General features: G+C 48.5%; 1 protein-coding gene across 5 annotated transcripts; it reads right to left on the bottom strand.

Annotated features, from left to right (window-relative positions):
- Positions 1-117: 117 nt before the first annotated feature.
- Positions 118-27,383, bottom strand: cobll1b (cordon-bleu WH2 repeat protein-like 1b). 5 transcript variants are annotated; one of them, XM_047046540.1, is made up of 15 exons: positions 27,159-27,383; positions 26,988-27,036; positions 26,730-26,816; positions 12,202-12,393; positions 10,394-10,601; positions 9,938-10,163; positions 9,317-9,385; positions 9,117-9,211; positions 8,561-8,794; positions 7,993-8,134; positions 3,914-4,163; positions 3,583-3,659; positions 1,751-3,447; positions 919-1,101; positions 118-770 (listed from the first exon to the last, which is right to left on the bottom strand). In XM_047046540.1, exons 2-15 carry the CDS (start codon positions 27,026-27,028, stop codon positions 750-752), a joined length of 3,522 nt encoding a protein of 1,173 aa, XP_046902496.1. In that variant the 5' UTR covers positions 27,029-27,036; positions 27,159-27,383; the 3' UTR covers positions 118-749. The 5 variants fall into 5 exon arrangements, with proteins under 5 accessions (XP_046902496.1, XP_046902497.1, XP_046902498.1 ...); XM_047046541.1 differs by having other exon boundaries at positions 26,988-27,032; XM_047046542.1 differs by having other exon boundaries at positions 7,993-8,131; positions 26,988-27,382.
- Between the last annotated feature and the right edge of the window lie 188 nt (positions 27,384-27,571).

Raw genomic sequence — 27,571 nt, 5'->3', positions numbered from 1 at the left:
CACCTCGGAAAACTCATGAATTTGTTTTATGCAAAGCATGGATTTTGGTTTAAAATCTTTTAATACACAAATAGAAACTGCACTTAACGTATGAATTCACACATAGTAAGTACAAAGCGTAGGCTACACATTTAATGTGAAAAGTTTTACCTTTAGTTTATTTAGTTACAGGCTCAGCTTAATAATTTTCATAAGTATTTTTTATTCCCAATATAACTTTAATACAGGACACTCATCATGACATAAGATCCTAACTTTTATTCTCTACTCGTTCAGGGAAATACTGTACATGCCAGTGTATGTCCAGGCACAGCTTTCACAGAAACACATTTGTTTAGATTAAATAAAGAATAAACTGCAATATCAACCGATTTAAGTACCAGTCCAGGTCAGACAGTGACCAATCACTTATCATGTACTGAAACAAAATTACAACTCATTATCGATGATCATTTACAATAGTTTTTTTTAACAAAATAAGACAACCTGAACTTTACTGTAATGAACTATGATCATATAACACAAAACAAACCACAAAAACATCAGATTTAATGTACATATAATTGTTAATTTTGACAAGCAAATCTGGATGATTATATTTGATATGATAGTGTGTTGAACATCTACATTATGTGGTGTAAGGGTTTTTCCATCACAAAGTCTCTTCAGTTTGTACTTTGTTGTCATGACTACCAACAGATGTGTGGAACTCTTCTCCTCCTGAGCTCTGGGCTGGCCTCTGGCTCACCTTAGGGCAGGACAACATCTCCCTGAGAAGGTCAAATACAAGCCAACAAGCACTGTTACCGGGCACAGCAGCTATACGTTCCCATTGCCTCAGTGTCACTACACAATCCCAGAGTGACTTAATCCCATAATACTATTACAATCCGATAATGTGCCATGTACATCGCTTACAGTATATGTGTCATTTGCTCCGTTGCTCCTTCGGTCCTCTCCGCATGCACTGCTGCTCTGCTCCGGTTGGCTCGGGGCCGTCGTATGAGCCGTCATGTCACTGGCTGAGCCACAGGCCGCCTCCTTAGCCCCTCCCTCCCTCTGGGAGCCTTTGTCCTCCCCCTCTGGCCTATTGTCCGCTCCCTGCGCACGGGAGGGGAGAGGCACACATCACTAACCACCCAGGAGCACTCACTGTGCCCATCAGCACACACACAGAGCAGAAAGAAGACACTGGCGTGTTCACGTGGTGTGCACCATCCATTGGACCATTCAGCCAGTGTGGCTTTGGTGCAGATAGTCTGGCAGGGTTTTAGCGTGGCTAGAGGGTGGTGTCGAACGCTCTGTGAAGGGGCGCTGCGACGGCGTGTTCTCGTGGCCGAGGGCGGGCACCGCGTTACATCACACGCTTTACCTCACAGGGAGGAGGCGGAGTCTCAGGTGACCCACCTGGAGGGTGAGCAGCAGGAGGGGCCGGATGACGCCACCCCCCCCCCCCCCCACCCCCCCCCCACCTCCCCCCCGGAGGGAAAACTGTGTACAGTCTAAAGGGGAGATATACATCCCCTCAACATGTTATGTAACAGTCTGTGTGTTGACCCTCGGTACTGTGGGAGCACCGTGTAGAGATGAAGGAACTCTCACAATTCATCACCAGGGAAATGCGAGAGGGGGGGTAAATGTGTACTGAGATCAACCACAGACAGCTTTAATATTTACAGTGAATCTACATCAAGAAGCAGAAAATGTTGGCTTTGAAAAAAAGATCAGAAAGACATCTGCTCCAGCTCACCTTAGAATGGGCCAGTCTTTTTGGGTCTTTTATGGAGAAGCGACCAGAGACTGGGTGGAAGGGAGGCGAGCGAGGGGATGTAGCAGTGGGGCTGTGGGACACGGACTGGGTCCTTCTGACGGCCGAGGACACGGCCTGCGCAAAGCGAGACGGCGTGCTGGGAGAGTACGGCCGCGGAGCCGCAAAAGTCCGGAATTTCTCCAGGCTCAGCCCCGCCAACGGCTCTCTGGCGGTCGAACTGGTCTGCCTGGTCAGTAGAGCAGAGGGCACGCTCCTCCTCTCCCCCCCCTCCACCTCCTCTTCTGGGCCGGGCTGAGCCCGAGCGCCCCCTGGTGACTCCTGGCACAGCACAGGAGGTGGAGGGAGCCGTCCCTCTGCCACAGCCAGCCTGGGCCTCTCCCTCTCCACGCTGGCTGGAGCCTCCCTCTGGCCTGCCCCGGGACTCGCACCACCACTCTTCACGGCTGCTGAGGTCACGTAACCCCCAGGTGTTGCTTTGTGCTGCGGCAAGCGGAAAGATCCAGGCTTGGGTTTAGTTGCGGGTGCAATCTTCATCTCCTTGACCTTTGCTATCAACGCTGCTTGGATCGAAGCCACTCCGCCGTCGGTGGAGAATGAGATCTTGTCATCTCTTGCTAGCTTCGACGGCGGTGTTGATGCGGCGTTAACTTCAGTCATGCTGCTGTTTACAGTGATGTCACTACCAGTAGTGTTTCCAGTTTGAGCCGAGGCTCCCCTGGGAGTGGTCGACTGGACCGCCGTCGGTTCTGTCGCTACCTGGACCTGCTCCCTCGGAGCGGCACAGTCGTCCAGTTTAAGAGATCCAACCTCCGCTTCCTCCTCTGGATCATCAGGGCGAGACTCCAAAGTCAGCTCCACCTCAAAGAATCTCAGTTTCTCCAGAGATTTCTGAGGCACTATGGTGTATGTTGTCATCCCCACCTTGGGGATGTAGTCCCTGGTCAGCTCATTGGAAGGCTTTGGCTTAGGTTCAGAGTCTGTGGCGTAGAAGGGTGCTGCCTTGGCAGCAGCAGCAGCTGTCGGGGCACTTGGTGCGGGTGTTAGGCAGGGAGGGGCCTCTGAGGCCTGGGTGGAGGCAGGGTGGGCCTCTGAGGCCTGGGTCGAGGCAGGTTGGGCCTCTGAGGCCTGGGTCGAGGCAGGGTGGGCCTCTAAGGCCTGGGTCGAGGCAGGTTGGGCCTCTGAGGCCTGGGTCGAGGCAGGGTGGGCCTCTGAGGCCTGGGTCGAGGCAGGGTGGGCCTCTGAGGCCTGGGTCGAGGCAGGGTGGGGTTCTGAGGCCTGGGTCGAGGCAGGGTGGGGCTCTGAGAGGCGCATCTCCTCTGTGGAGGTAGCCATGTCTCTCTTCTGGCCCGCTGGCTCTGAGGAGGAGGGCTCAGCTGGTGAAGGCACTTCCTGTTGTGGAGCAGCGGATGGAGAAGAAGGTGGCGCGGCATCCGTTTGCACCGTGGCATCCTCTCCTGGGGGGCAGGGGGTGCTGGTGGTCAGCGGGCCCAGCAGGACGCTCTCTTCACCGGGGGGGTCAGAGTCGGGCCGGCATGAGGCCTGCGACCCCGCCTCCTGAACCACCTCCAGGGCTGTTGGAGCACTAACTTCCTCTTTAGATCCATCTTGTGAGGTGGAATTTCTGGATGACAAGTCTGTCTGTTCCCTGGGAACTTCCACTTGGCATGAACTACGGTCTGTATGGAGAACCCAAACATAAAATATTTAATTCAAACAATTTGACATTTTACTACGACCATGGCATCCACACAGTACATGGGGATGATAGGTTTTGTGTTCACTGCTGAGGTAGCTCATCGCTGCCGACCCACCGGTGTCCACCACCTCAGTGAAGCTCATTTCAGTCCTCAGCCTTGCGTCCGCATCCTCACCATCCACCTGTGTTGGTCTGTCAAAAACAGACATTATTAAAAAGCATAGCCAAAAGCAGACAAAGTATTTGAGGCTCTTTCAGACAGAACGCGCCACAACCAGGTTGAAATTTGGGCTCTGTCACTTTTTACATATGTTTGGCACTTTTCTATGCTGCTTCCCCAAACAGTCAGTTGGCCACTGTACTCTGCCAATGACGGCAGTGCAAATCGCGTTCTGTCAGAAAGAAGTCTAGTGATGTTAGGTCGAGGGTTGTGCAAGACTTCGTACTTGCCATCTGAGGACAGATCACAAGGCTGATCTTCCCCCGTGGCCCCTGGCGGAGGGCCCCCTGGCGGAGCGGCCCCTGGCGGAGGGGCCCCTGGGGCCGGCGAGGCGTCCCCGGCCACGTCCAGCTCCATAGAGACGTCTGCCGACAGGTCGAGGCTGCTGTCTTCTTCCTGAATGTCGCCCGAGTCCAGCCCCACCGATGCCTCTTCCTGCTCCGCGATCTCCTCCAGTGTCATGGCAACTGGACCACCTGCAACACGACAGAGAGAGAGAGAGAGAGAGAGAGAGAGAGAGAGATGAGGTCTTTAGTAGATAGTGATAGCTGTGAGGGCCTTGAAGATGAAATGATGAAAGAGAAAGCACGATATCCAAAGTTTCAGGGTTGTGATGAGGAGTTGCAGCTTTAGGATGAATGGAGACAAGCCTCAGGGCACCTCACAGTAATGGGTAGAGAAACTGTCCACGGCCTTTCAGCTGGAAGACCTCTCCCAGAGTGGCCCCTTCACAGCATGTTAGTACAGCTAATTAGAGAAGAATACCTCTCTTTTACTATTCAGTAAAGTAAGTGAGTGAGTGAGTGAGAATGAAGGAGCCGTCACTCCTCCTAGTCACTTGGTATGCTCTGCGCTAGTTTCAACCCACCGCTGTAAAACACGCGCAAATCTTCACAGGGCCCTTCAGACAAGGGAGTCCTACTTAATGAAGATATCCCGTGTCTCTTATTCCTCTCTCTCGTCCTCAATGCTGCACTTCAAGGGCCATCAGAGGACTAGAGAGCAGACAGAATAATCGGCGAGCTGGCTACACAAAGCTGGAGCTTCTTCCGGGCAGGCTGTGATCTCCAGCTGAACAGAGCATCACAAGGACATCAGGGAAACAGAGAGAGAGAAGGGTGTAGAGAAAGAGAAAAGACCTTCAGATGCTGCGAATGAGCTATCGCTATGAGGTAGTTATGTGAAGTCTGCTAGTAAGGCAAGAGAGAAAGAAACTGTTTACATCATCCAACATTATACATTTGACACTTTTTATTTACAAGTTAGTGGGGAACAGATTTTGTTTCGTGTCTTGAACTGCAGAGTAACTTACAAAGTCTATTATATACTATGTCTGACATAACGCCAGTGAGGGGAAATCACAAAGAGAGAGTGGGAAACAAGAAACTGGAGAACTGGAACGTAACAAAAGAGGAGAAGAAAAGACAGAGCAATGTGACTCAAGAATTCTCAAGCAGGAACTCAATCTCTCTCCGAGCAGCAGCCGCGCCCTGGGGCTGTGTGCAGGTGGGGGACAGGGAGGGGGACTGGGGCTGTGTGCAGGTGGGGGACAGGGAGGACTGGGGCTGTGTGCAGGTGGGGGACAGGGAGGACTGGGGCTGTGTGCAGGTGGGGGACAGGGAGGGGGACTGGGGCTGTGTGCAGGTGGGGAACAGGGAGGGGGACTGGGGCTGTGCAGGTGGGGGACAGGGAGGACTGGGGCTGTGTGCAGGTGGGGGACAGGGAGGGGGACTGGGGCTGTGCAGGTGGGGGACAGGGAGGACTGGGGCTGTGTGCAGGTGGGGGACAGGGAGGGGGACTGGGGCTGTGCAGGTGGGGGACAGGGAGGACTGGGGCTGTGTGCTGGTGGGGGACAGGGAGGGGGACTGGGGCTGTGTGCAGGTGGGGGACAGGGAGGGGGACTGGGGCTGTGCAGGTGGGGGACAGGGAGGACTGGGGCTGTGCAGGTGGGGGACAGGGAGGGGGACTGGGGCTGTGTGCAGGTGGGGGACAGGCAGGGGGACTGGGGCTGTGTGCAGGTGGGGGACAGGGAGGGGGACTGGGGCTGTGTGCAGGTGGGGGACAGGGAGGACTGGGGCTGTGTGCTGGTGAGGGACAGGGAGGACTGGGGCTGTGTGCAGGTGGGGGACAGGGAGGACTGGGGCTGTGTGCAGGTGGGGGACAGGGAGGACTGGGGCTGTGTGCAGGTGGGGGACAGGGAGGACTGGGGCTGTGTGCAGGTGGGGGACAGGGAGGACTGGGGCTGTGTGCTGGTGGGGGACAGGGGGGACTGGGGCTGTGTGCTGGTGGGGGACAGGGGGGACTGGGGCTGTGTGCAGGTGGGGGACAGGGAGGGGGACTGGGGCTGTGTGCTGGTGGGGGACAGGGAGGGGGACTGGGGCTGTGTGCAGGTGGGGGACAGGGAGGGGGACTGGGGCTGTGTGCAGGTGGGGGACAGGGAGGACTGGGGCTGTGTGCAGGTGGGGGACAGGGAGGACTGGGGCTGTGTGCTGGTGGGGGACAGGGGGGACTGGGGCTGTGTGCAGGTGGGGGACAGGGAGGGGGACTGGGGCTGTGTGCAGGTGGGGGACAGGGAGGACTGGGGCTGTGTGCAGGTGGGGGACAGGGAGGGGGACTGGGGCTGTGTGCAGGTGGGGGACAGGGAGGGGGACTGGGGCTGTGTGCTGGTGGGGGACAGGGAGGGGGACTGGGGCTGTGTGCAGGTGGGGGACAGGGAGGGGGACTGGGGCTGTGTGCAGGTGGGGGACAGGGAGGACTGGGGCTGTGTGCAGGTGGGGGACAGGGAGGACTGGGGCTGTGTGCAGGTGGGGGACAGGGAGGACTGGGGCTGTGTGCAGGTGGGGGACAGGGAGGACTGGGGCTGTGTGCTGGTGGGGGACAGGGGGGACTGGGGCTGTGTGCAGGTGGGGGACAGGGAGGGGGACTGGGGCTGTGTGCAGGTGGGGGACAGGGAGGACTGGGGCTGTGTGCAGGTGGGGGACAGGGAGGAACTCTCTGAAGATGGGAATACCTGATTAGAAAGCACTTTGCGTTGATCTGTTATATTACGAAACGCTACTTATCTTCTCAAACTAACATCCAGTCAAGGCTCAAGTTTCACAGTCTCCACTAGGCACGAAGTGTGTTTTCAATGTTTCAAATAGAAAACAACTATCTTTTCACATAAAACATTGAACTGCAATAACCACTCATTGTATCTAAATATAGAGTATGAGGGAGTATTTAATTCAGTAATTACACCAGACTACCGGATATCTTACACACCACACAAATGTGCATAGTTCCTTGTTTACATTCTACATATATAAATGTATTACTTTACTTTTCAAAGAAACACAGCCTTCTTGCCCTCCTCTCAGAGGGAGATCAGTTCATTAAGAGAGGAGTTAAAGGAAGCACGTTCAAACAGAGACAAACAGAGACAGAGAGACAGAAACAGAGAGACGGAGAGAGACAGAGAGAGACAGAGAGAGAAAACAGGCTGCAGAATAAAAGACATGAACATCGACAGACGGAGAGGAGGAGAAGGAGAGGCAGCTGGTCGCAGAAGGAAGAAGAGATGCTTCAGAGCTCAGCAGGAGAGACAGAAAGTCAGAACACGTAGCAGGAGAAACAGGAAGTCAGAACACGGCAGCAGGAGAGACAGGAAGTCAGAACACGGCAGCAGCAGAGACAGGAAGTCAGAACACGGCAGCAGGAGAGACAGGAAGTCAGAACACGGCAGCAGCAGAGACAGGAAGTCAGAACACGGCAGCAGGATAGACAGGACTCTTACAGACCCTCAGCCGGAGACGCCAAGTCTGCAAGTTATAAAGAAAGTAGAAAGAAGAACTACTTATTGTAAACACGTGTTGCCCTTTGCCCCCGTTACTAAGCATGCACCATGAAATCACAACAGTAGCACGCATCTGAGATAATCTGTTAAACTTCGGAAATCCTGTGGAATTCTGCGTTTTATCATGGAAGGATACGGTTGGTGCAACTGAGCCAATGTGTGATAATGACCACTAGGGGGAGATCTAACCAAACAAATTTCATGAGAGGATTCTGCTCAAACTAGTTTCTCAACACAGATTCTTATTGTTGACTTTTAAAGGCCAAAGTGCATCAGACCAAACATCCCACACAGTTGAGAAACAAATTTTCATCAAGGCTGTCAACCTAGCACATGTTTGTCTGTAAAACCTTCTTAAGCAATAACTAGCAACCACCAGTCAGAATACAGCAGAAAACACACACAGTACTCTGTAAATTAGGCTGTATAAAACCTGACAGGTAAAAGACGTGTGTTAAACAAGGTCCAACCTGTCAGACTTCCCCCTGGGGGGGCGTCGTCCTGGCCGGCCGTGGAGGAGGATGAGGGGGATGCGGGCGGAGGGGGAGCCTTGCGCTTGGTCCTCCTCAGGGACGACTCGCTGTATGACCCTGGACTCAGGCTGGTCGTCTCCTCAGGCATGGACAAACCCAACAGTCATCATCACACTGAGACCACCACGCTGAGTCACTGGAGTCAAAACACTCCCCAGTGCACTCCATATACAGCTGGATTTATATCAAATTACTTTGCATCTACCAATACTAACAAGTTATATATAAAAAATAATAATTTGTATATATATATATATATATATATATATATATATATATGCAACAACAAAAAAGAGATAATTAAACAAAAAGACTAAAAAAACATTTTCTCAAGCTTGCACTTTTATACGGCGGCACAAATATCGACAAAAAGATGCATGTAAAAAAAACGCCAAAACGCTTTTGGTACCAAAGACCTTTGCATAGTCGGCCTACAGTATACATGTCTGTTTGTTTTGTTGTTAATCTCTGCTGTGCCCGGTCTGATCCGGTTCCCTCCGCTCACCTGGTCTGGGTCTGACTGCACCTCGGCCTCAGAGCTGATCCTGGGGCGAGAGCTGAGGTCAGAGGGGCAGCTCTGGGACACCAGCATGGGGGGCAAGGGGGCTCGCCTCTTCTTGGGCACGTCGGCGGGCATGGTGCTGGAGTCGTAGAAGGAGTAGGGGGCTCCAAGTGAGGCCATGCTGAGGGGACGAGGCTTGCTCCGGACTGGGGAGGCCGGGGCGCTGGCTGGCATGGACTTAGGACAGCAAACAGCCAATAGAAGCATGAGCAGAGGGCCTACTGTCAGTCATCACAGAGCAACATCCACCAATCACAGGACTGTCACAAAACGCCCACCAATGCACACACACAGACAGACAGACAGACAGACATACAGACACACAAACACACACACACACACAGAAAGACAGACAAACACACAGAGACAAACACACACAGAGACAAACACACACACACAGACAAACACACACACACAGACACGTATTCATGTGTATTTGCAAAGAGACAGACCCTTCAACACACACAGAGTCATGTGACTTCCTGTCCCGCCCACACACCTGCTCTGGCTTCTTCCTGCTCCTCCTGAACAGACTGAACATGCCTTTGTTTTCCTTCTCCTTCTCCTTCTTGTCTTTGCCCGGAGTGATGGTATCTGCCAGAAACAAGGTTATGGAGGAGCACAATATCGAGGACAAAGATGATTTGAGGGGAAATGTGGAAAAGGTACTGGTCTAAACACGTGGTCGTGCTGTAGTACCGGCGGTGCTGTGGTGACTGGGGGAAGCAGGGCACACTGGGGAGGAGGATCTGTCAGCTGGACCAGGCCCTGAGAGAGAGAGAGACACACCACACACTTACACCATGGGACAGGCTAGCAGAGAGAGAAACACCACACACTTACACCATGGGACAGGCTAGCACAGAGAGAGACACCACACACTTACACCATGGGACAGGCTAGCAGAGAGAGAGACACCACACACTTACACCATGGGACAGGCTAGCAGAGAGAGAGACACCACACACTTACACCATGGGACAGGCTAGCAGAGAGAGAGACACCACACACTTACACCATGGGACAGGCTAGCAGAGAGAGAGACACCACACACTTACACCATGGGACAGGCTAGCAGAGAGAGAGACACCACACACTTACACCATGGGACAGGCTAGCATCAGAAGGGTGGTAAACACCATTATTACCCACAGAAGTACAGAGGCCGACACTGGGGAACTTGCCAAGACGAGACAGGGCAACAGAAAAGCAAGTTCAACTGCCATTTGTTAACCACACAGAGGACAATGAAATGTTATGCAGGTAAATGAAAGGACCTGTGTTTTAAAGGGCCAGTTGTTGAGTTTTCTCAGAGCGTACCTTTAATGTCCTTAGCATACAGCTCTCTGACGCCACAGTCGTGGAGAGAGGTGGTCAGGTCGAGAGGACCAGGCGACAGCAGGTCTCTCAGCAACACAGTGGTGTCAACGGCAAATTCACATTTCTCACAGATGGCTGGTAGGAGTTCCTGAAGAGGAACTCGAGGATTGACCCGTAGAATAGTCTTCTGAGTCTTCTTATAGTTTATGACAAGACGGACAGTTGCCTAGGGAACGCAAAAATGCACAAGGAGCGAGATGATCGTGTGATTTTATCTTTAGAAAACAGCCACGTTATTCCGTCCTGACCCGCAGCCCAAACACCTCCAAATAACAAAGCACAACAGTGACTGGGACTGACTATCGTGATACAGCATGAGAAACTATCAAACATGTCATGCAATAAAACTATTCCTGTAACAACTGGAGTGCTGCTGAGGCAGGTGTTAATGTGCACCTCAGGCATCTGAGGGCAGGACTTCTTGTTCTTGTCTTCCCCTCCTTTGGGCTTCAGCAGAATCTTCTCTGCCTCCAGGGTCCCTATAGGAGCGTTGGGCTTGAACTTGATGTGGTTCCTGTTGGTGGTGACCAGCTCAATGGTGTGTCCGGAGGGGTTCAAGTGGTACTTAGCGCACAGCATCACCAGCAGATCCATCATGGGCTTACTGGAGAACACAGAGGAGGAGAGGGGCCATGTGATCGTAGGATGAGCAGAGGAGATGAGGAGGAGAGGGGCCATGTGATCGTAGGATGAGCAGAGGAGATGAGGAGGAGAGGGGCCATGTGATCGTAGGATGAGCAGAGGAGATGAGGAGGAGAGGGGCCATGTGATCGTAGGATGAGCAGAGGAGGAGAGGAGGAGAGGGGACATGTGAGCGTAGGATGAGCAGAGGAGGAGCAGAGTAGACCAGGAGAACACTGGACTAGTACAGGATGGTTTAGTCATTAGTCCAGTTGTGGGTTTGACGAGAAAGATCAGTTGACCGCCTGATCTAACAGTAAAATGGATGAGATCAGTAAATGAGATGTCTAGACATTTGTCTGCAGTTCGAACAGGAATCACAAGGTTTTGTTTTTTTTTTTTAACAGGAGAAGTAATGACGTATATGCTATACAGTATATATACTGTAAATATATAATACTGTTTAGCACATTGTCTCCTCATAGCATGTGTGATTCTCACTACATGTGGTCGTGAGTTAAACAACAGCTATAACATTCCAGGCTTTGGAAATAAAAAGCCAACAGTTTAATCCTTATCATAATGAGTCTACTGTACTCACAAGGGTTGGAACACATTTCGAAAGAGAAAAGAGGGTCAAGAATTTGATGCTTGATCCTTTTGATATTAAAGTTGGTCTCAGTTCTAGCTAAAGAGGGCAAGAGGCACAGGATACCTAGAAAGGATTGTTTTGTACAAAGAGAAAACTGTGAAAGACGAAATAATGATATCTTGAGTAAACGCTGTTGATGGAAAGTTGAGGAGGATTGTAGATTTGCAGCCGCATACAATGCACCGAAGGCTGCTGACTTGAATATATTGACTGCTGCTCATTCTGTTCAAAGTCTGTCATCTAAGATAAAACTACAAATTCCTATATATGAAGATGTTGACAGTGGATTTGCATCCAATCAAACAAAAAGGTTTAATCTCATGAAATCAGATTACAATGTTTCCTAAACACACTTCTCGTATAATCCTAAATTAGCTGATGAAACGTGCAGTGTACTGAGCACAAAACAACACAGTAAACACCAAGCCCATTTATGTTACTGTTTCCCTGGACAACGGTCTCAGCTCCACGCCTATCTAACTCAATCAAGTGGGCGTAACAGTATAGAGGTTTTGGAAAGATGACATCATGCAAGGCAGCTGCAGTAACCCTACGAAAAGAACAAAATGCAAAGCATGTGTAGAGAAATGAAAGAACGGTTTATAAAACAATGAACACATTTCTATCTTCTATCTTTCAAGAAAAGAATCCAGAGCAGGTGTTAAAGCAGAATATGTGACATTGCTGCATCCTGCTGCCCGGGTCACACAGACTGGAGAGCTCCACCAGTGTCTCTGGGTTACACTGTAGATCCAGGTGTTGGTAATGTGCGGTAATAGGTAATGAGGCCCTCATAAGATTCTTATTAACATGAACGTTTGTAATAATACTAAGTAACTGTGGCCTTTGTTCCCTATGAACTGAAGCTTATTCCAAGCACTTGGATGTGTGATGTGAGCGAGTCTGGTGTGAGTACTGACTGCAGTCTCACCTGCCATGCACCAGGGTGGTCTTCTCCGCTCCCCCTGGTAGAACCACCAGCAGGTTCATCTCCCGCTCCAGCAGGTTCTCCTTCTGGTCCATGGTCCTGTGGGGGAACCCTGGGTACCGCTGCGGACGGCCCTGGTCGCCCAGGCCTTTCAGAGCAGGTGGGGGGGAAGGCGCCTTGCTTTTGGTGGACACTCTGCAGAGGACAGACACAGCAGAGTGACACTGCTGCTAGCAGGGATCAGGGCAGCAGCTTGGGCATTACACTTAGGGAAAACATGGAACGCAGGAAGGTTAGAGAAACTGTAGAACCATTTTTTGATTTTTTGAATCTTGTTTTTTTGCTTCTTCTTAGAACCTACTAGCCCCTCTTTAGAATCCTGTACATGGTGCAGTTTGAAACCAAAATGATTCTGTTTGACCTAAAAAGGCTTTTATCAGTAAAATTGTCCTCTCAGAAGGGGAAACAACCGAGATCAAGGTTTCAACAGAACACTCTTCTCTGTGAGTACTGCGCTGTACTGCACTGTTTGTCAGAGCTAAACACACATCTTCCCCCTCATGTCAATCCGGCAAAAAAGCATTAAACTCTTCTGCATGCCTCCATGCACTCTTATTTACCAAAACCATTAACCAGAACCACTATTCACATTAGATATTTACAAATACATGTTTTAAACAAGTGTTACTTTGATCACAGAAATAAATCACATAAGATGGAAAAGTGTTGCATCTCAGGGCATGAAAAGAGTCCTTTCTTACCCACACAGCTCCGCTACGCACAGACAACTACATGGAAGAGGTCCGGTCCACTTTGCAAACAAGTCACAAGACACTCAAGAGCAGAGAATAATGACTGAGGCTTGAAGAAAGCGCAGTGAGAGGACAAGCCATGTGAGACCGAGAAATAAGGCAAGAGGTTACAGTTTCAGTCACTGCAACCTGCTCTGTCTATGCCAGCTAATCCTTAGTTGTTTGATCCAGGCTTTATCTTGCTGCAACGTTATCTGTGTTTTAGGATGGTGTCATTGTGGTCTTGTAAACAGAGCCAACATACTTTTTATTTAAGTGAGGCTGTCTACAGTATCTAATCAGTAATTAGCAAAACACTTTGGTAGTTTTATATTCAGCAGCAATAAAGTTCTAAAATCAAAAGGCAATAAAATCCCCCAGTGTTGAGCCTACCAACACAGAACATCAAATGAACCGTCGTTTTGGATTAATTTTAATACTTGTGCGTTTCATTTCCTGAAACAGAAGTGTTCACTGCCTGAACTTCACCATAATGTTAGCTGTGAAGCATGACAAATCCTGAAACTGAAGCCATCAGCACTTTATAATAACACCCATTATTACATCAAACTGTTTTAGCGTCAGGGCTCAGTAATAAGGTCAGTTAATCACAGCTGAGACAGACGAGGCAGTGCTGTTCTCTGTGACCTGCCTGTGTTCAGCAGTTAATGCTATCAACCAAAGTAAACACACTTTTCCTTTGAAGCACGTCCCAGTCACCTGACTAAAGACCACAGTCACCTTTAAAGAGGCACATTATAACAATGACACAGGCTCTATGCGAAACGCAGTAGAGCTGAAATGTCATGAAACTTCAGATAAAATAGATGTAGACGTGCATCTCACACACAGTGAATGACTGGTGTGGTACAGAGCAGAGGGAAAGCCACAGTTGGCTATGCCCCATGGCCTGCAGGATGTGGAATGTCCTCCAAGGGCTACGGTAACTCACAAACAGGAATTTGAACAATGTCTACACTTGATGTACCAACCACGCCATGACTTGAAAACATTCTTAGTCTCCATGGGGGGAACTCCTCGTAAAAACCAGGTTACTTCAGCATTTCCAGTCTACCTCACACACGTTTAGTGGTCAACATGAGGAGTTAGTAAAAGGGAACCACAACTACTTTGTGAAGTGATTAGCAGTATCATTGATTTAAATAATATAACCACCATTGAATGTTGGGGCTTCACGATGGACATAATACTGAAGTCATACTTTTATTTAGTTTTCTATAAAACATGAGAGCCTGGATCCTCAGTAATTCCCCAACACACACAGCAGACAAGGAACTGTTGAATAAACAATAACATATAGTAGACACACAAACACACACACAAACACACACACGAACACACACACAAACACACAGTTGTTGTAAGGGCAGATGGAACGACCATGAACAGCTCAATATCTGTAAATCTATGGACAGACACCCCCAGTTAAAACAGACGCTCACTGTGGTCCACACCAGGGTACAAAGTCCAGATTTCTTGGCTCTGAACTTTCGTCAGGCTATGAGATTAGGGGTATGAGCCACTCTCCAAACACGGACGTCACTTCTCCCTCTCACTACCTCCATGTCACACAAAGGATATGACAATTCGGAGGGGAAATGTAATACAAAGTATGAAACTACCTCACAATACATCACATATACTAGGTAGACGGCTGAAAACATATCACTCAGTCAGTAATAACTACCTGTCCAGTTCAAGCTTACACCACTGACCCTTCAATACCTAAATGATTACATGCTGTGTGTTTCTGGCACGGATCAAGAGTTTGTTGGCCCCATTCATGCCGTGTTTTTCAGCAGCCCTCCATGCGTGTGTGAGTGAAGAGAGAAACGTGTGGTGGCTCGACCCGGGGCGGGGCCCCCCTTCTCTACACTGACACCTGTTAACAAGCCCGCTCAGTCCCACAGGACATGCCTGACAGACTGGCTCATCCAGCATCGGGAGGTGACACATCGCCTTGTCAATAAAACCAGAAGTCACGAGGAGAGCTCACATTTACATGACAATTTGCATTTTATTCACTTAGCACACATTGTTTTTCTGCAAAGCTTTTATGCAAAGTTTAGGATAGTACCTGCCTTGACAGGTTATCAGCTGTATTTATCTCAGTCGACTGATTGGTTGAACAGGGAGGAGTCCCAGATTTGCTCTCCTGTGGGTATCAGATCCCAACGGTAGCTGTTGAATCTTTGTGCTGTGCTGCAGTTACGCCTGCACGGTCCAACGGAGCAGTGAATGCAGAAGTTGTCCGTATGAAAACAGATGTAGTGAAGTGTACTGGGAATGTTTTGGCTAACACCTGCTACTGCACACCACAGCTGCAAGCAGGCAGGCAGGATTCTGCTTCACATCTCAAGCAAGCAGGAGAAAAAAACGACTTCATCCCAAATTCAAACTAACAAAAAAACATTGATGGTCCATGTATGTTTCCAGTTATCTCACCGACACATTTCTCAAGAAGATCTGCGGACCATCAAAGGCTCGTAATAACATCCAGGTACCGCTACCGATAGGAAAATACCTGACGAGCCTTTGAGAGAATGCATAAAAGGAGATTCAGAGAGAGGCACACCCCGATACAGAGAGACAGAGAGTAGAGAGAGAGAGACAGAGATAGTAGAGTACAGAAAGAGAGACACAGATTTATGGGCACACTAGATATGTTCCCATGATGATGTACTTGACCATGTTCCTCCTTTAACATGCGTGTGACTTCTTATCTAAAGCTGCAGTAGTTAGCTGAGGCCTGGGATGACACCCAAGTCCATTACGTGTGTGAAATCAACTCAAACACAGCCTTCAGGATCACAGGTAGCCAATGCCTGGCCCGTCAGAAACACAAACTCGATTTGGATATACCTCTGGCTCTGCAGTTCCATCCTTGAAGTAAGATCAAATGCACAAACAATATACTGACAGTAGATCAACAGCTGCTGAATCAAGACACAGCCAAATTCCGGACATTCCACGCGCACATTGTTAGATGTGGGGTAAGCCTTGTCCCAAGGGAAGACGTGAACTTAGGCATGTCTGTGAAATGTCTCTCCCAAACGGATCACACACTCCTGGGGCCAGATCACCGGGAGGTAAACACGACTGTATGCAGCGCATGACTCCAGAGAAGAAAAGAGAGACTGTCATTTCCTAACAGAGGTGTACCTCCACTTTCATCGGTTCAGGGTCTGTGAAGTGCCGCCTGCTGTGGTATGTCAGTTAGCAGCTGGTGTTTAGCTAGCAGTCCCAGAGGAAAAGGTGTGTTCAAGAACAAAGAGGAAAACAAAGTATGCAAAGAAGCTTTCCTGCAATCCTCCGGACAACACCCAGTGTATTTTAAGAAGCCAGGGCAACAATGCAGTGTGATGACTAGCACTAGCACTTGTTGATGGAGCAGAACATCTACTAATCTACTCTGCAAGCTCATACACGCCACTGCAGACAGCTCAGACAGAGGCCTACTGTACTCTACTCCCACTTCCACTCTTACACAGATATAAATCCAATAAAGGACTTAATTTATTGTAGATTTCCAACCGTATAGCTTGAATAGAGCAGGAAAGAGGTGAGTCATGTCCAGAAATGTTAGGCAGCACCTTCAGCAGCGTGACAGTTTGTCAGCCTGCCTAAGGAGAGCCTGTCAACGACTTGGCAAGCGGCGAGAGAACGAAAAGAAAACCTGCCTCTCGGACACGTCTACACAGATCCTCTCGTCCGGTCGTAACTCCGCTGAGGCGTCTTACCTCCTGGTCTCTGCTCTGCTTCTCCCCTAGGACCCAGCCATCTCCCCCGGACACTCAGACAGACTCGCGGCAGGCGGAGCGAGGGGAGGCCTACCTTGCGCACCACACCACACCCAGGCCTCGACGTCACAGAGCCTCTGGGTTTTAAATCCCCCAGCCAAAGCCTGCCTCCCCGGCCGTGTCTCTCCAAGCTCTTAAGCACGCTGTGTCAGAGAGGAAAGAGAACTCCCCCACAGGCAAGAATAAGCAGAGTGCTAATCAGCTTTACCTCCCAGCTCTGCTGCGATCCGGTGGGCAGGGCCAGGAGAACAACAGTCCTGAGGTCTGTCATGCTAGCCTGGGGTGGGACCGTACGTGTACCGCACACCCACCTTCCAGACCCTCACCAGGGATCAGAGTACAGAACTGAACAGTACAGTACAGCGGCTGCCAGTCCTGGTCCTCAGGGCCCACTGTCCTGCATGTTCCCCTGGTCCTCAGGGCCCACTGTCCTGCATGTTCCCCTGGTCCTCAGGGCCCACTGTCCTGCATGTTCCCCTGGTCCTCAGGGCCCACTGTCCTGCATGTTCCCCTGGTCCTCAGGGCCCACTGTCCTGCATGTTCCCCTGGTCCTCAGGGCCCACTGTCCTGCATGTTCCCCTGGTCCTCAGGGCCCACTGTCCTGCATGTTCTAGAAGTTTCCCTGCTCCAACACACCTGGTTTACGTGAATGGATCGTTATCAGGCTTCTGCAGAGCTTGATAAAGACCGGATAATTTGCATCAGGTGTGTTGGAGCAGGGAAACATCTAGAACATACAGGAAGTGGGCCCTGAAGCCCAGGGTTGGGAAAGGTTGGTATAATAAACGTTGTATCCTCTTGTATTCGTTGCTAGCTATGCTGACTCAATATTCCAATGACTCCATACTCCAAGGAAGACCTCATAATGTACTTCCTAACTTCCTTTAATCCAACAATTAGTACATGCACCATACAGTACATGCTGACCTAACATGTTTAGTGTTAACAGTGTTGGAGCAGTTAGACTAGGAATGTTTCTTTCTCAAAGGCTTAAAAGCTAATTAGATCAGGTGTGCTTACAGTACTAGTCTGTGTTTCTGTTTGCTTTTCATTATCCAAGACACCGACCACTCATCACTACCCAACCGTCCTCCGGACGGCTGGAGAACTCTGGAGTCCGTGTTGAGGTAATCCAAACACGGCCAGCTCCAATCAGACTCCCCCCCCCCCCCACCAGGATATGATATCATCATTCCTTGCACAGATCCCACAAACAGCAGACAAGAATTTGGACTTTCAGCAAACTCAGAGAGAGATGGTTGTTGTTTGACAGGTTTGCAACACTGTTCGACATCCATAACATAACCATAACAACACAGGAACCTTCCCCGTCTTCCCATGTGTGAGACGAAGTCGATTACCTAAGCCAATCAAATGTAATCAAATGTGAAATTTGACTGTGATATTTGCTTGCTGTGTAAAGGTAAAACGATGAGGCGGATTTGGGCTGGTCATCCAGCTCGTATTTCCCGCACAGATGAGGGCTAGAATAGTGAGTGTTGACCACATTCTCCAGCTTGTCAACACGTATTACTCTCCTACAGTTAGCTTGCCAAGGCCAGATTTGGTATCAGCCTGCTTTCTAACAGTCTGTATCCCACATCTACGCTACACGTCACCACAGATGTTAAACCACACCACAAGCTCATAAAGACAGAAAAGAGGAATACAGCAGTGAAGAGTTCCAAATCGTGACCACATTGACATCTGCCTAATGAACATCACCCTCAAATTAGGATTACAACCAAGTTGAAATTCAAACTAAATATAAACTGATGCGATACACAGACAGATTGAAAAGCCAGACTTACACTTTATGCAGCTTTCTACAGAGTTTAGAAAGTACCCACACTAGGTCCAGATAGCCATCTACAGCTGCTCCTTCCAGACACTGTAGCTGTGGCAGTGGAAATGTCCATGCCACAGGTCTGCCTATTGAAAATGTGTGACAAAGACCAGGAAGCCATGACCTCCACTCATCAGAATATTATGACTCATGTACATTTCCTACGTCTCGGATCCAGCACGGGTCGTTCCTGAACTCCCTGCCCTGAAGTGAGCAAACAAGGTGACACTCCTGCCCTTTCAAGTTCCCTTTCGCTCTCTCTCTCTCTCTCTCTCTCTCTCTCTCTCTCTCTCTCTCTCTCTCTCTCTCTCTCTCTCTCTCTCTCTCTCTCTCTCTCTCTCTCTCTTCTCTCTCTCTCTCTCTCTCTGGTTTAGTGCTTTAGAGGTGTACCCCCACAAAGGGTACAAAACTGACAGCAAACATCCTCTATTCTATATATTTATATGTGCAAGTATCTAATATTTGCCTCAGTGTTTCAGTGTCCTTTCCCCCTCCAGAGGTTGTCCTTTGCTTTTACCACAAAAAAAGAAGTCACACATGATCAGTAGGAATTTTGTGGTTGGAGGTGATTATGGGCGGGAACTGAACGAGTATGGGGTGGGGGCGGGGCAGGAGAGTTGCTGGGTGGGGAGGGGGCGGGGCTGGAGAGTTGCTGGGTGGGGAGGGGGCGGGGCTGGAGAGTTGCTGGGTGGGGAGGGAGGCGGGAGGGGGGGGGGGGTGTAGGTGATCCCTGTGGATAGACAAAACACAGCGCTCGGGACACAGCTGGTAGTTTGGAGAGAGGTCACTCCCAGTAAACACAAGCTGTTTGGAGAGGGTCTGGAAAGGCCATTACTCCAGGAGCTGTGTGGGATGGAAAAGAAGGAGGGGTGGAGAGGGTGGTGGTGGGGAGTTCACAAACCCTATGAGAACTTCCCACTTCCTATGTATAACTTTGATTATTTTAGGCAAAACAAAACAATTTTCCCACAACGTGTGCATGCGCAGGCCTTGAACTGCATTGGCAAGCTCTGCGCCCTTATTTAGGCGAGTTATTGTTATCTAGGGGACATTATTACCTCAGTGCTATAGTCCTTCAGATACCGTGTGTAATCACCTTTCACTACAACTCGCCTCATTTCACTCAAGCACACATGGGCTGCCCACTGCTCCGCACAACCACAGCAGAGTCAGTCAGTCAGTCAGACACAGACAAACAGACAGACAATATATCAGTCAGTCAGTGAATCAGTTAGTCAGTTAGTCAGTCAATATATCAGTCAATCTGTCAGGGAATCAGTCAGTCAGTGTGTCAATCAGGTTTTCCTTCCTCTTGGGTGATCTCTCTGTTCCATGTACATGGGTCGACCTGGCAGAGGTCAGCCCTCGTCTGTGACCTGTACCTCTCTCCATCTTCCCGCACCTCTCTCCATCTTCCCGCACCTCTCTCCATCTTCCCGCACCTCTCTCCATCTTCCCGCACCTCTCTCCATCTTCCCGCACCTCTCTCCATCTTCCCGCACCTCTCTCCATCTTCCCGCACCTCTCTCCATCTTCCCGCACCTCTCTTCCCGGAGGTCGCTTCCAAACAGGCCAGAGACTTGGCACACAGTCAACATCTGCCAGACATCAGACATCACCATAAGAAAACAGCTCAGTACCAGCCAGGCTTCTGCCAGACATTACCATAAGAAAACAGCTCAGTACCAGCCAGGCTTCTGCCAGACATCACCATAAGAAAACAGCTCAGTACCAGCCAGGCTTCTGCCAGACATTACCATAAGAAAACAGCTCAGTACCAGCCAGGCTTCTGCCAGACATCACCATAAGAAAACAGCTCAGTACCAGCCAGGCTTCTGCCAGACATTACCATAAGAAAACAGCTCAGTACCAGCCAGGCTTCTGCCAGACATTACCATAAGAAAACAGCTCAGTACCAGCCAGGCTTCTGCCAGAAATCACCATAAGAAAACAGCTCAGTACCAGCCAGGCTTCTGCCAGACATTACCATAAGAAAACAGCTCAGTACCAGCCAGGCTTCTGCCAGACATTACCATAAGAAAACAGCTCAGTACCAGCCAGGCTTCTGCCAGACATCACCATAAGAAAACAGCTCAGTACCAGCCAGGCTTCTGCCAGACATCACCATAAGAAAACAGCTCAGTACCAGCCAGGCTTCTGCCAGACATCACCATAAGAAAACAGCTCAGTACCAGCCAGGCTTCTGCCAGACATCACCATAAGAAAACAGCTCAGTACCAGCCAGGCTTCTGCCAGACATCACCATAAGAAAACAGCTCAGTACCAGCCAGGCTTCTGCCAGACATCACCATAAGAAAACAGCTCAGTACCAGCCAGGCTTCTGCCAGACATTACCATAAGAAAACAGCTCAGTACCAGCCAGGCTTCTGCCAGACATTACCATAAGAAAACGGCTCAGTACCAGCCAGGCTTCTGCCAGACATCACCATAAGAAAACAGCTCAGTACCAGCCAGGCTTCTGCCAGACATCGCCATAAGAAAACAGCTCAGTACCAGCCAGGCTTCTGCCAGACATTACCATAAGAAAACAGCTCAGTACCAGCCAGGCTTCTGCCAGACATCACCATAAGAAAACAGCTCAGTACCAGCCAGGCTTCTGCCAGACATTACCATAAGAAAACAGCTCAGTACCAGCCAGGCTTCTGCCAGACATTACCATAAGAAAACAGCTCAGTACCAGCCAGGCTTCTGCCAGACATTACCATAAGAAAACAGCTCAGTACCAGCCAGGCTTCTGCCAGACATTACCATAAGAAAACAGCTCAGTACCAGCCAGGCTTCTGCCAGACATTACCATAAGAAAACAGCTCAGTACCAGCCAGGCTTCTGCTGGGTTCTTTTTCGTTCTTTTGATTTGATAAGAGGTGAAATGAGAGGGTAGATAGTGGACAGGGTATCAGAAAACCAGCGGCACAGCTGCCTGTGTGTGCTAGCATGTGTGTGCTAGCATGTGTGTGCTAGCATGTGTGTGCTAGCATGTGTGCCAGCATGTGTGCCAGCATGTGTGCCAGCATGTGTGCTAGCTGTGGGGTGCTAGCATGTGTGCTAGCATGTGTGGTGCTAGCTGTGTGGTACAGTGACAGAGAGAGACATTGTGTTTGTGGCTTTGTAGACTTCTCTGGAGTTCAGGAGCAAGCTTGTACTTTCAGTGAGGCCAACATTTACATAAAAACGTCTGGAGAAGAGCGAAATCCCCCCCCCCCCCCTTCCCCCCGCGAGTCATAATTATACTGTATCTCTCACACACTGCCTCCTTTCTTCTAAACAATGCCGCATTGTATCCACAGAGGCATCTATCGTAGGGACACCAGCCCAAGTTTCCCCTGGTGAGGGTCACATGTAGTTGGGCTTGGACAGTCCCTCCTATCCCCTGTCTGGTCTCTCACACCCAGATCCTCCTGCTGAGTCTGAGTCATCTCAGAGTGATCAGTGTCTCTCCCTCTACAGGAATGATGAACGTGAGGCATTTGGTGTTGCCTTCTGGTGTTCACAGTCCCACCTTTCTGATGGGTTAGGTTGGGTGGCATTACGTTGAGTGTGTTTAATGTTTTTTGATGCAGTAGGCCTGTAGTCCTTTCTGACACCACACATCACTTTCATAATCAGCAACCAGGCAATGAACGTGTGCTTCCAGCATAGGCATGAGCAAAGAGATAGCGCCATCTAGAGCCATGCTTTATGTACCTTCTCTTCATCTATCATCTTTATATCGGGTCTCGAACCTGTTCAGTTGGACAGTAATACAAAAAAGATCAACTGTTACCTTAATCAGTCTAAACGTGTAGTTCAAGGAGGTTCTACCTTCATCGCAAAGTACTCAGTGAGCCTGATGTTCTTAGTGTGGAAGTGTGTTCCATATCTTCAGTCGTTTCACTGTCTGAGGAGAACTAAACACAAGCGCACAAAATTAGATTAAAAATGAGAGGATAAATCTAACATGATGTACTGCAGGCATGATCTTTACCATGGCCTTCGATCTCAATCATTGATAAAGAAAGCTAGATAAATAAAACCCAAACTGTGATGTTTTGAAATAATTATTCATCTGCCAGTTCTGCTTATGTTACTTCTGAGATAAGCAGAACCGCACAGCGATAACATACAATGGGCAAATTCATCTTAAATCACCCGCAAAGCTATGGGGGTGGAAGGTGGGCGGGTCAAACCATTTTGTGCCGGACGAGTGCACGAACGAAACAGAAGGAGGCAGAACATCCAGCAAGGCAAACACAGCAAGTCTATGTGCCCCCCCACACATTTACATACATTCTAGTTGACATTATGACCCCCTCTGCACAAAGATTATAGTATGAACTATTACATGAAATCAGCGCTGCATCAAACCCCCAAAACACTCTTTCCAATTAATCATCGTCAATTATATTCAAAATTGTTCCCAGATTTTTTATTCTAACGAAGTGCAACCCCAGTATTAGGCATTCATGGGTATTTACGGTCAATGCATTGGCTTCAACTGGGCAACAAAGACAAACAAAGACAACCCATTATCTCTTCTGCTGGACCATGGCCATCTTGTCCGTGTTAGTCCTCTGAAGCTGAAAGCACACCATCCAGTACACATACAGACCCTGGATTTCAACGTTGCACCAGGCTTCACAAATACAATCTTGCCTTTGGTCTCAATAACATTTTAGTTTTGACACATTTTTACCATCAACAAATAGGCCAAGTTTCCTGGTGCTGTACCAGTCCCCCTCCTATCTGCTTTCAAGGTAGCTGTTGGAATGTCACTTGACTCGAAAACATGAAACCTAAATAGTAATGCTCAGGCAATGTACCATGTGACTGCTAAATGGAGAGTAGCAAATGGGTCATAGACAATGAATTCAAAAGCACTGTGGTGGAAAACAGTACACATAGTGAACTCATGCTGGCTGCATGTTCTATTGACTCAAACGCTCAGAGCTGCCATGTGCTGACAAGTCATAGAAAATGACACATATTCATGTTTTTGGTACATGTGGTGGGTGAGTCCCTTCAATACTGGTTTTTATTAGCTTTTAAAAGTTTAGTGACAGTGTTTGGACTATGATATGGTTTATGATCTGTAACCTCGTTTCTGCCCCAAGAGGGAATTCAGTTCCTGTCTGAACAGGGAGTCTTTATATTCCCCCACGAAAGTTTAGAGAGGAAAATGTTGCAAATGCAGGAACTCTGAGATTTTGCTGTGTCCTGAAGCTAAAGCAACCTTAGTATTCACAATGCCGTGCATGTCAGTCCACGCTGTTACACAGAGCAGCCCAGAGTTACTGCCTGCTCTTGAATGTCCTCAAAGAACACTACTTGCACATTTCCCAATGTAAACTTGCCTCAACATGCCTGAGAGACCTGTTTGTCCCCAGTTAAGAAAAAGACCTCATGTCATTTTGTTACTACTTGGCTATAAAACGGGCTTAACGGTTCGGGTTCAAACCGTGAGGATTGTCACATCAAGTCCCTGCTTTCCTCATATCTCTTTGTTTTGAGATTTGGCCCATTCCTCTTGCCGTAGCTTTCATCGCTGGCTTCAGGAGAGCAGCTGTGCCCTTGGACTGCCTGTACGTCTGGAAACAGCTGTTGGGATTCACAATACCTTAACCAATCCCAGGGTTTACCCTGAGGGAGGGCAGCCTGTGAGATCATGGTTTAAGGTGTGCCTCGTTATCTTGGAGAGGGTTCACCCACAGCACAAGTGAGCATAGATCCTTCACAAAATCACATATCAAATGTACAACTGCCAGGAAAGAAAATCGATAAAGCATCGGGCGCCCTTTATTTCAGTAGTTTTTCTCCCAGTCCTCGTCAGAAATGCTAAACTGCTGACATTCTGAATAAGACCAGATGTCGTCTGAAAGCTGTGACAACATTTGACACTGTCTTCTGGAGATCAGAACGTTTTTCCAATGACCGAAGCAGATGTTGACTCTGAGGTATATAGTCTCACTGGTTACTCTCAATCTGACGAGCTGTGTAGATTATGCTCATATAAACCATGGACTGTATGCTTGTGTGCTACTGTGATGGGGATATGATATGTGTTTAAGTCATAGGTATCATTTCTATCTGTCAGCAAAGTTGCTCTGCGGAGAGATCCATGTCTTCACAACTTTGTAAGTTGACACTGTCTCCAGACGTTGCTGACCATTGTCGCTACTGATATGGTTACCTACTGGCACGAAGGAGAGCGCTGTTACGACCGATGTGTTTAACTTGTGACAGAGACCATGGGTCAAAAACAGGAAACCATCTGATTTTGTCTGAAGAACGGAGACTTTTGGACATTTAACTGTTTGAGAAGACCACTGATGAAGATGTGCCACAGAGGGGGCATAATAGCATGATGGGAACCACTGTAACAATGAGAGACACACTTGGAGCTTGTTAGAAGCATGCCCTCCTTGTCCCCAGCCAGTAGAAGAGTCCTCAACAAAATTGTATATGCTGTTTGAGTGATACCTCGTGTGTCAGTTAATAGAAATTGCGTGCCGTGGTTACATTTCCACAACACTAGCCACTGCCCTGCCTATAGAGACAGCAGGCTTCTTACTGTATATTTCAGCTGAGTCAGTGGTTGGACAACAAATGCACGATAGTATTGGAGACCAAATAAAGTCTCCATGTGTCACTGCACTTGAAAAGCATGTGGGTATTCAGAAGCAGTGGTTAAATGGGTCCAAGGACAAACAGCATCACATAAAACAGGGACACATGTCTTTTGCTCCAACACAACTTATGGGCAAAGTGGTTGTCATTTCCAAACAGAAGTCAAACCACAAACATAATTGTGTAGACTGCTGTACTAAACTGAGAAAATATGTGGTTCTGCTGGAGACCAACCGTGCTATTGTGAATGTAACATTTAAAAGAGCCATGAGGTCACAATATTTCTTTCCCCTTATTCATGCTACATAGGCGATAGTCAGAAATATATTTCACATTCAACAAGGCAAACTGGGCTGTGAAGAGCCTGTCATAACTCCAGATTCATTGCCATTAAGACCAGAAATTCTCCATCTCACTTCTAATTAAAATCACAATAAGCCTACAGCCTTGCATGCCAAAGGGGTGAGTAGTAACTCTTAAAAAAAAAAACTTCCAAAGAACCTTGGAAACTCACTCCCCCGGTTTAAGAGTGAAATAATTCCAACCGCTGGATGGAATATATTCGGCTGACATCATCATCTCCATGCAACTGATCTGAATGGATGGGAAATTCCAAGATGTCACGTAACACTTTGAGATCTTTGTTGACATTTATGGGATGTGTATATACATTTTTTTTTTAAGACACCTTTTCTGAGGTCATCAGTTATACAGTTTCTATCCACCCCACCCGCAACGCACCATTTCATCCAATTAGTAGAGAGTGGTATGATACTGCAAGGCTCAATTGATATCCCAAATGCAAAGTAAACAGCCACAACGTAATCAGTACGCACAGAGGATGCGGAACGGTTCGTCTCCAAAAATGTTTCCCATGACCCTAACATGTGGTCAAGGCAATTTCTCAGTACAACCCTGAAAGCAGGAAATGAGTAAAGTTCAAAGGTTGCTGAAATGTCTGCAACAAATGTGACTACACTTACAGACTTGACTCAGGGTATCGGAGGCAGAAGAATGTTGGTCGACCCAGAGATGTCCATCTAGATACCCTCTGGCTTCACTTCTATTAGATTAGACAAAGCCCCTTTCCTCAGACACACAATTAGGTCACCAAATTTCAATTTCCTTGCAATATGCGTTTCTAAAAGCATTTATTGCATCACTGGCAAAAGGCACGTAGGCCTTCAAGAACACACGAATCTGGGGCATAGGGATGGTTTTAACTACGGTAATGTGGTGAGAGACATCTGTGACAAATAGTTCCACCTGAATTTTTTATTTTAAAGAAAAGGTACACTAGTGACATTACTTTCTTTTTTTCTTCTTTACATTTGTCAACTTAGCCCACACAACCTAGTCGATCGCACAGACTCATCCATCTATATAAATCAACGTTATAGTGTGCAAAGGACTTACAGCTGACCATTTTCATAATTACAGTAGGCCTACCTGATGCCGGACAGTCGTCGATGTGGTGTACTGTGTGTTCCATGCTGATCCATGTCTAGTTGTACAGGATTAACAAAATTCCCTGGACTTGAAAACAACAAACCGGGGAACACATTAGTACTCAACGAGTGGCTGTCTCATCCTTTAGAAACGAATTGCGATGATTCATAAATCTATGAGATCATAGTCAAGTTATTTAGCAAATACGCCTAGATGCATATAGTTTCACACAAGTAAAGATGAACTCATCAATCTTACCATGAGTGCCGCTGACCCACGGGTTTATTGTCAACTTTCATTAGTCTTTCTTGAGGGAAAAGGTAACGACAACAACATTACCGTGGGCGGTTAGATTTGTATTCGTTGCACTGAACCATCTTTGAGCGTGTGACAACTTCCAATGTATTATCCAATTCTTAGGCGGCTCACCTTTAAAATATTCACCAGCAGTCCTCGCAAGTGTTCCTTGTTTAAGCTAAGTAACCAGCCTACATTTCTAAGTAGTGACACTACTTTATAAGGTTCTGCCAGCTTTTCCTTGACGAGCGAGCAAACAGCCACTGCCTGTGTGAGACAGCCAAGGATTTGCACGGCGAGACCAAAGACTTGAACGCAGAACCAAGGCTTGCCTCTCGGAGGGGCGTTCTCCAAATCCCTCTCATTGCTGCTAAAGGATTATCGTTTTCCCAGTGTGACTACCCTGGGTGACTTCATGGGTTACACTGTGTCAGGGTCAGTAGACACCATACTTTTCTTGCGCTTTTTGTAAATACGTGAATAGGAAGATACAGTTGATGACAGTGATTGGTTGAACGGTAAGGTTAAGGTTAAGCTTGCCTTGT

Source organism: Hypomesus transpacificus, chromosome 23 (assembly GCF_021917145.1).
Source record: "Hypomesus transpacificus isolate Combined female chromosome 23, fHypTra1, whole genome shotgun sequence".
Classification (NCBI taxonomy): domain Eukaryota; kingdom Metazoa; phylum Chordata; class Actinopteri; order Osmeriformes; family Osmeridae; genus Hypomesus; species Hypomesus transpacificus.
The sequence above is the reverse complement of the archived record's forward strand: the minus strand, read 5'-3'. Positions and strand labels throughout refer to the sequence as shown.

What these genes read in the sequence shown, in the direction of transcription:
- cobll1b (XM_047046540.1), bottom strand. Translation starts at nt 27,028, where the DNA reads ATGAAAGTTGACAATAAACCCGTGGGTCAGCGGCACTCATG. An exon ending in GTGGGTCAGCGGCACTCATG is followed by an intron (nt 26,817 to 26,987) that starts GTAAGATTGATG and finishes GTTGTTTTCAAG; the next exon opens with TCCAGGGAATTTTGTTAATC. An exon ending in TGCAGTCAGACCCAGACCAG is followed by an intron (nt 8,135 to 8,560) that starts GTGAGCGGAGGG and finishes TCCATGCCTGAG; the next exon opens with GAGACGACCAGCCTGAGTCC.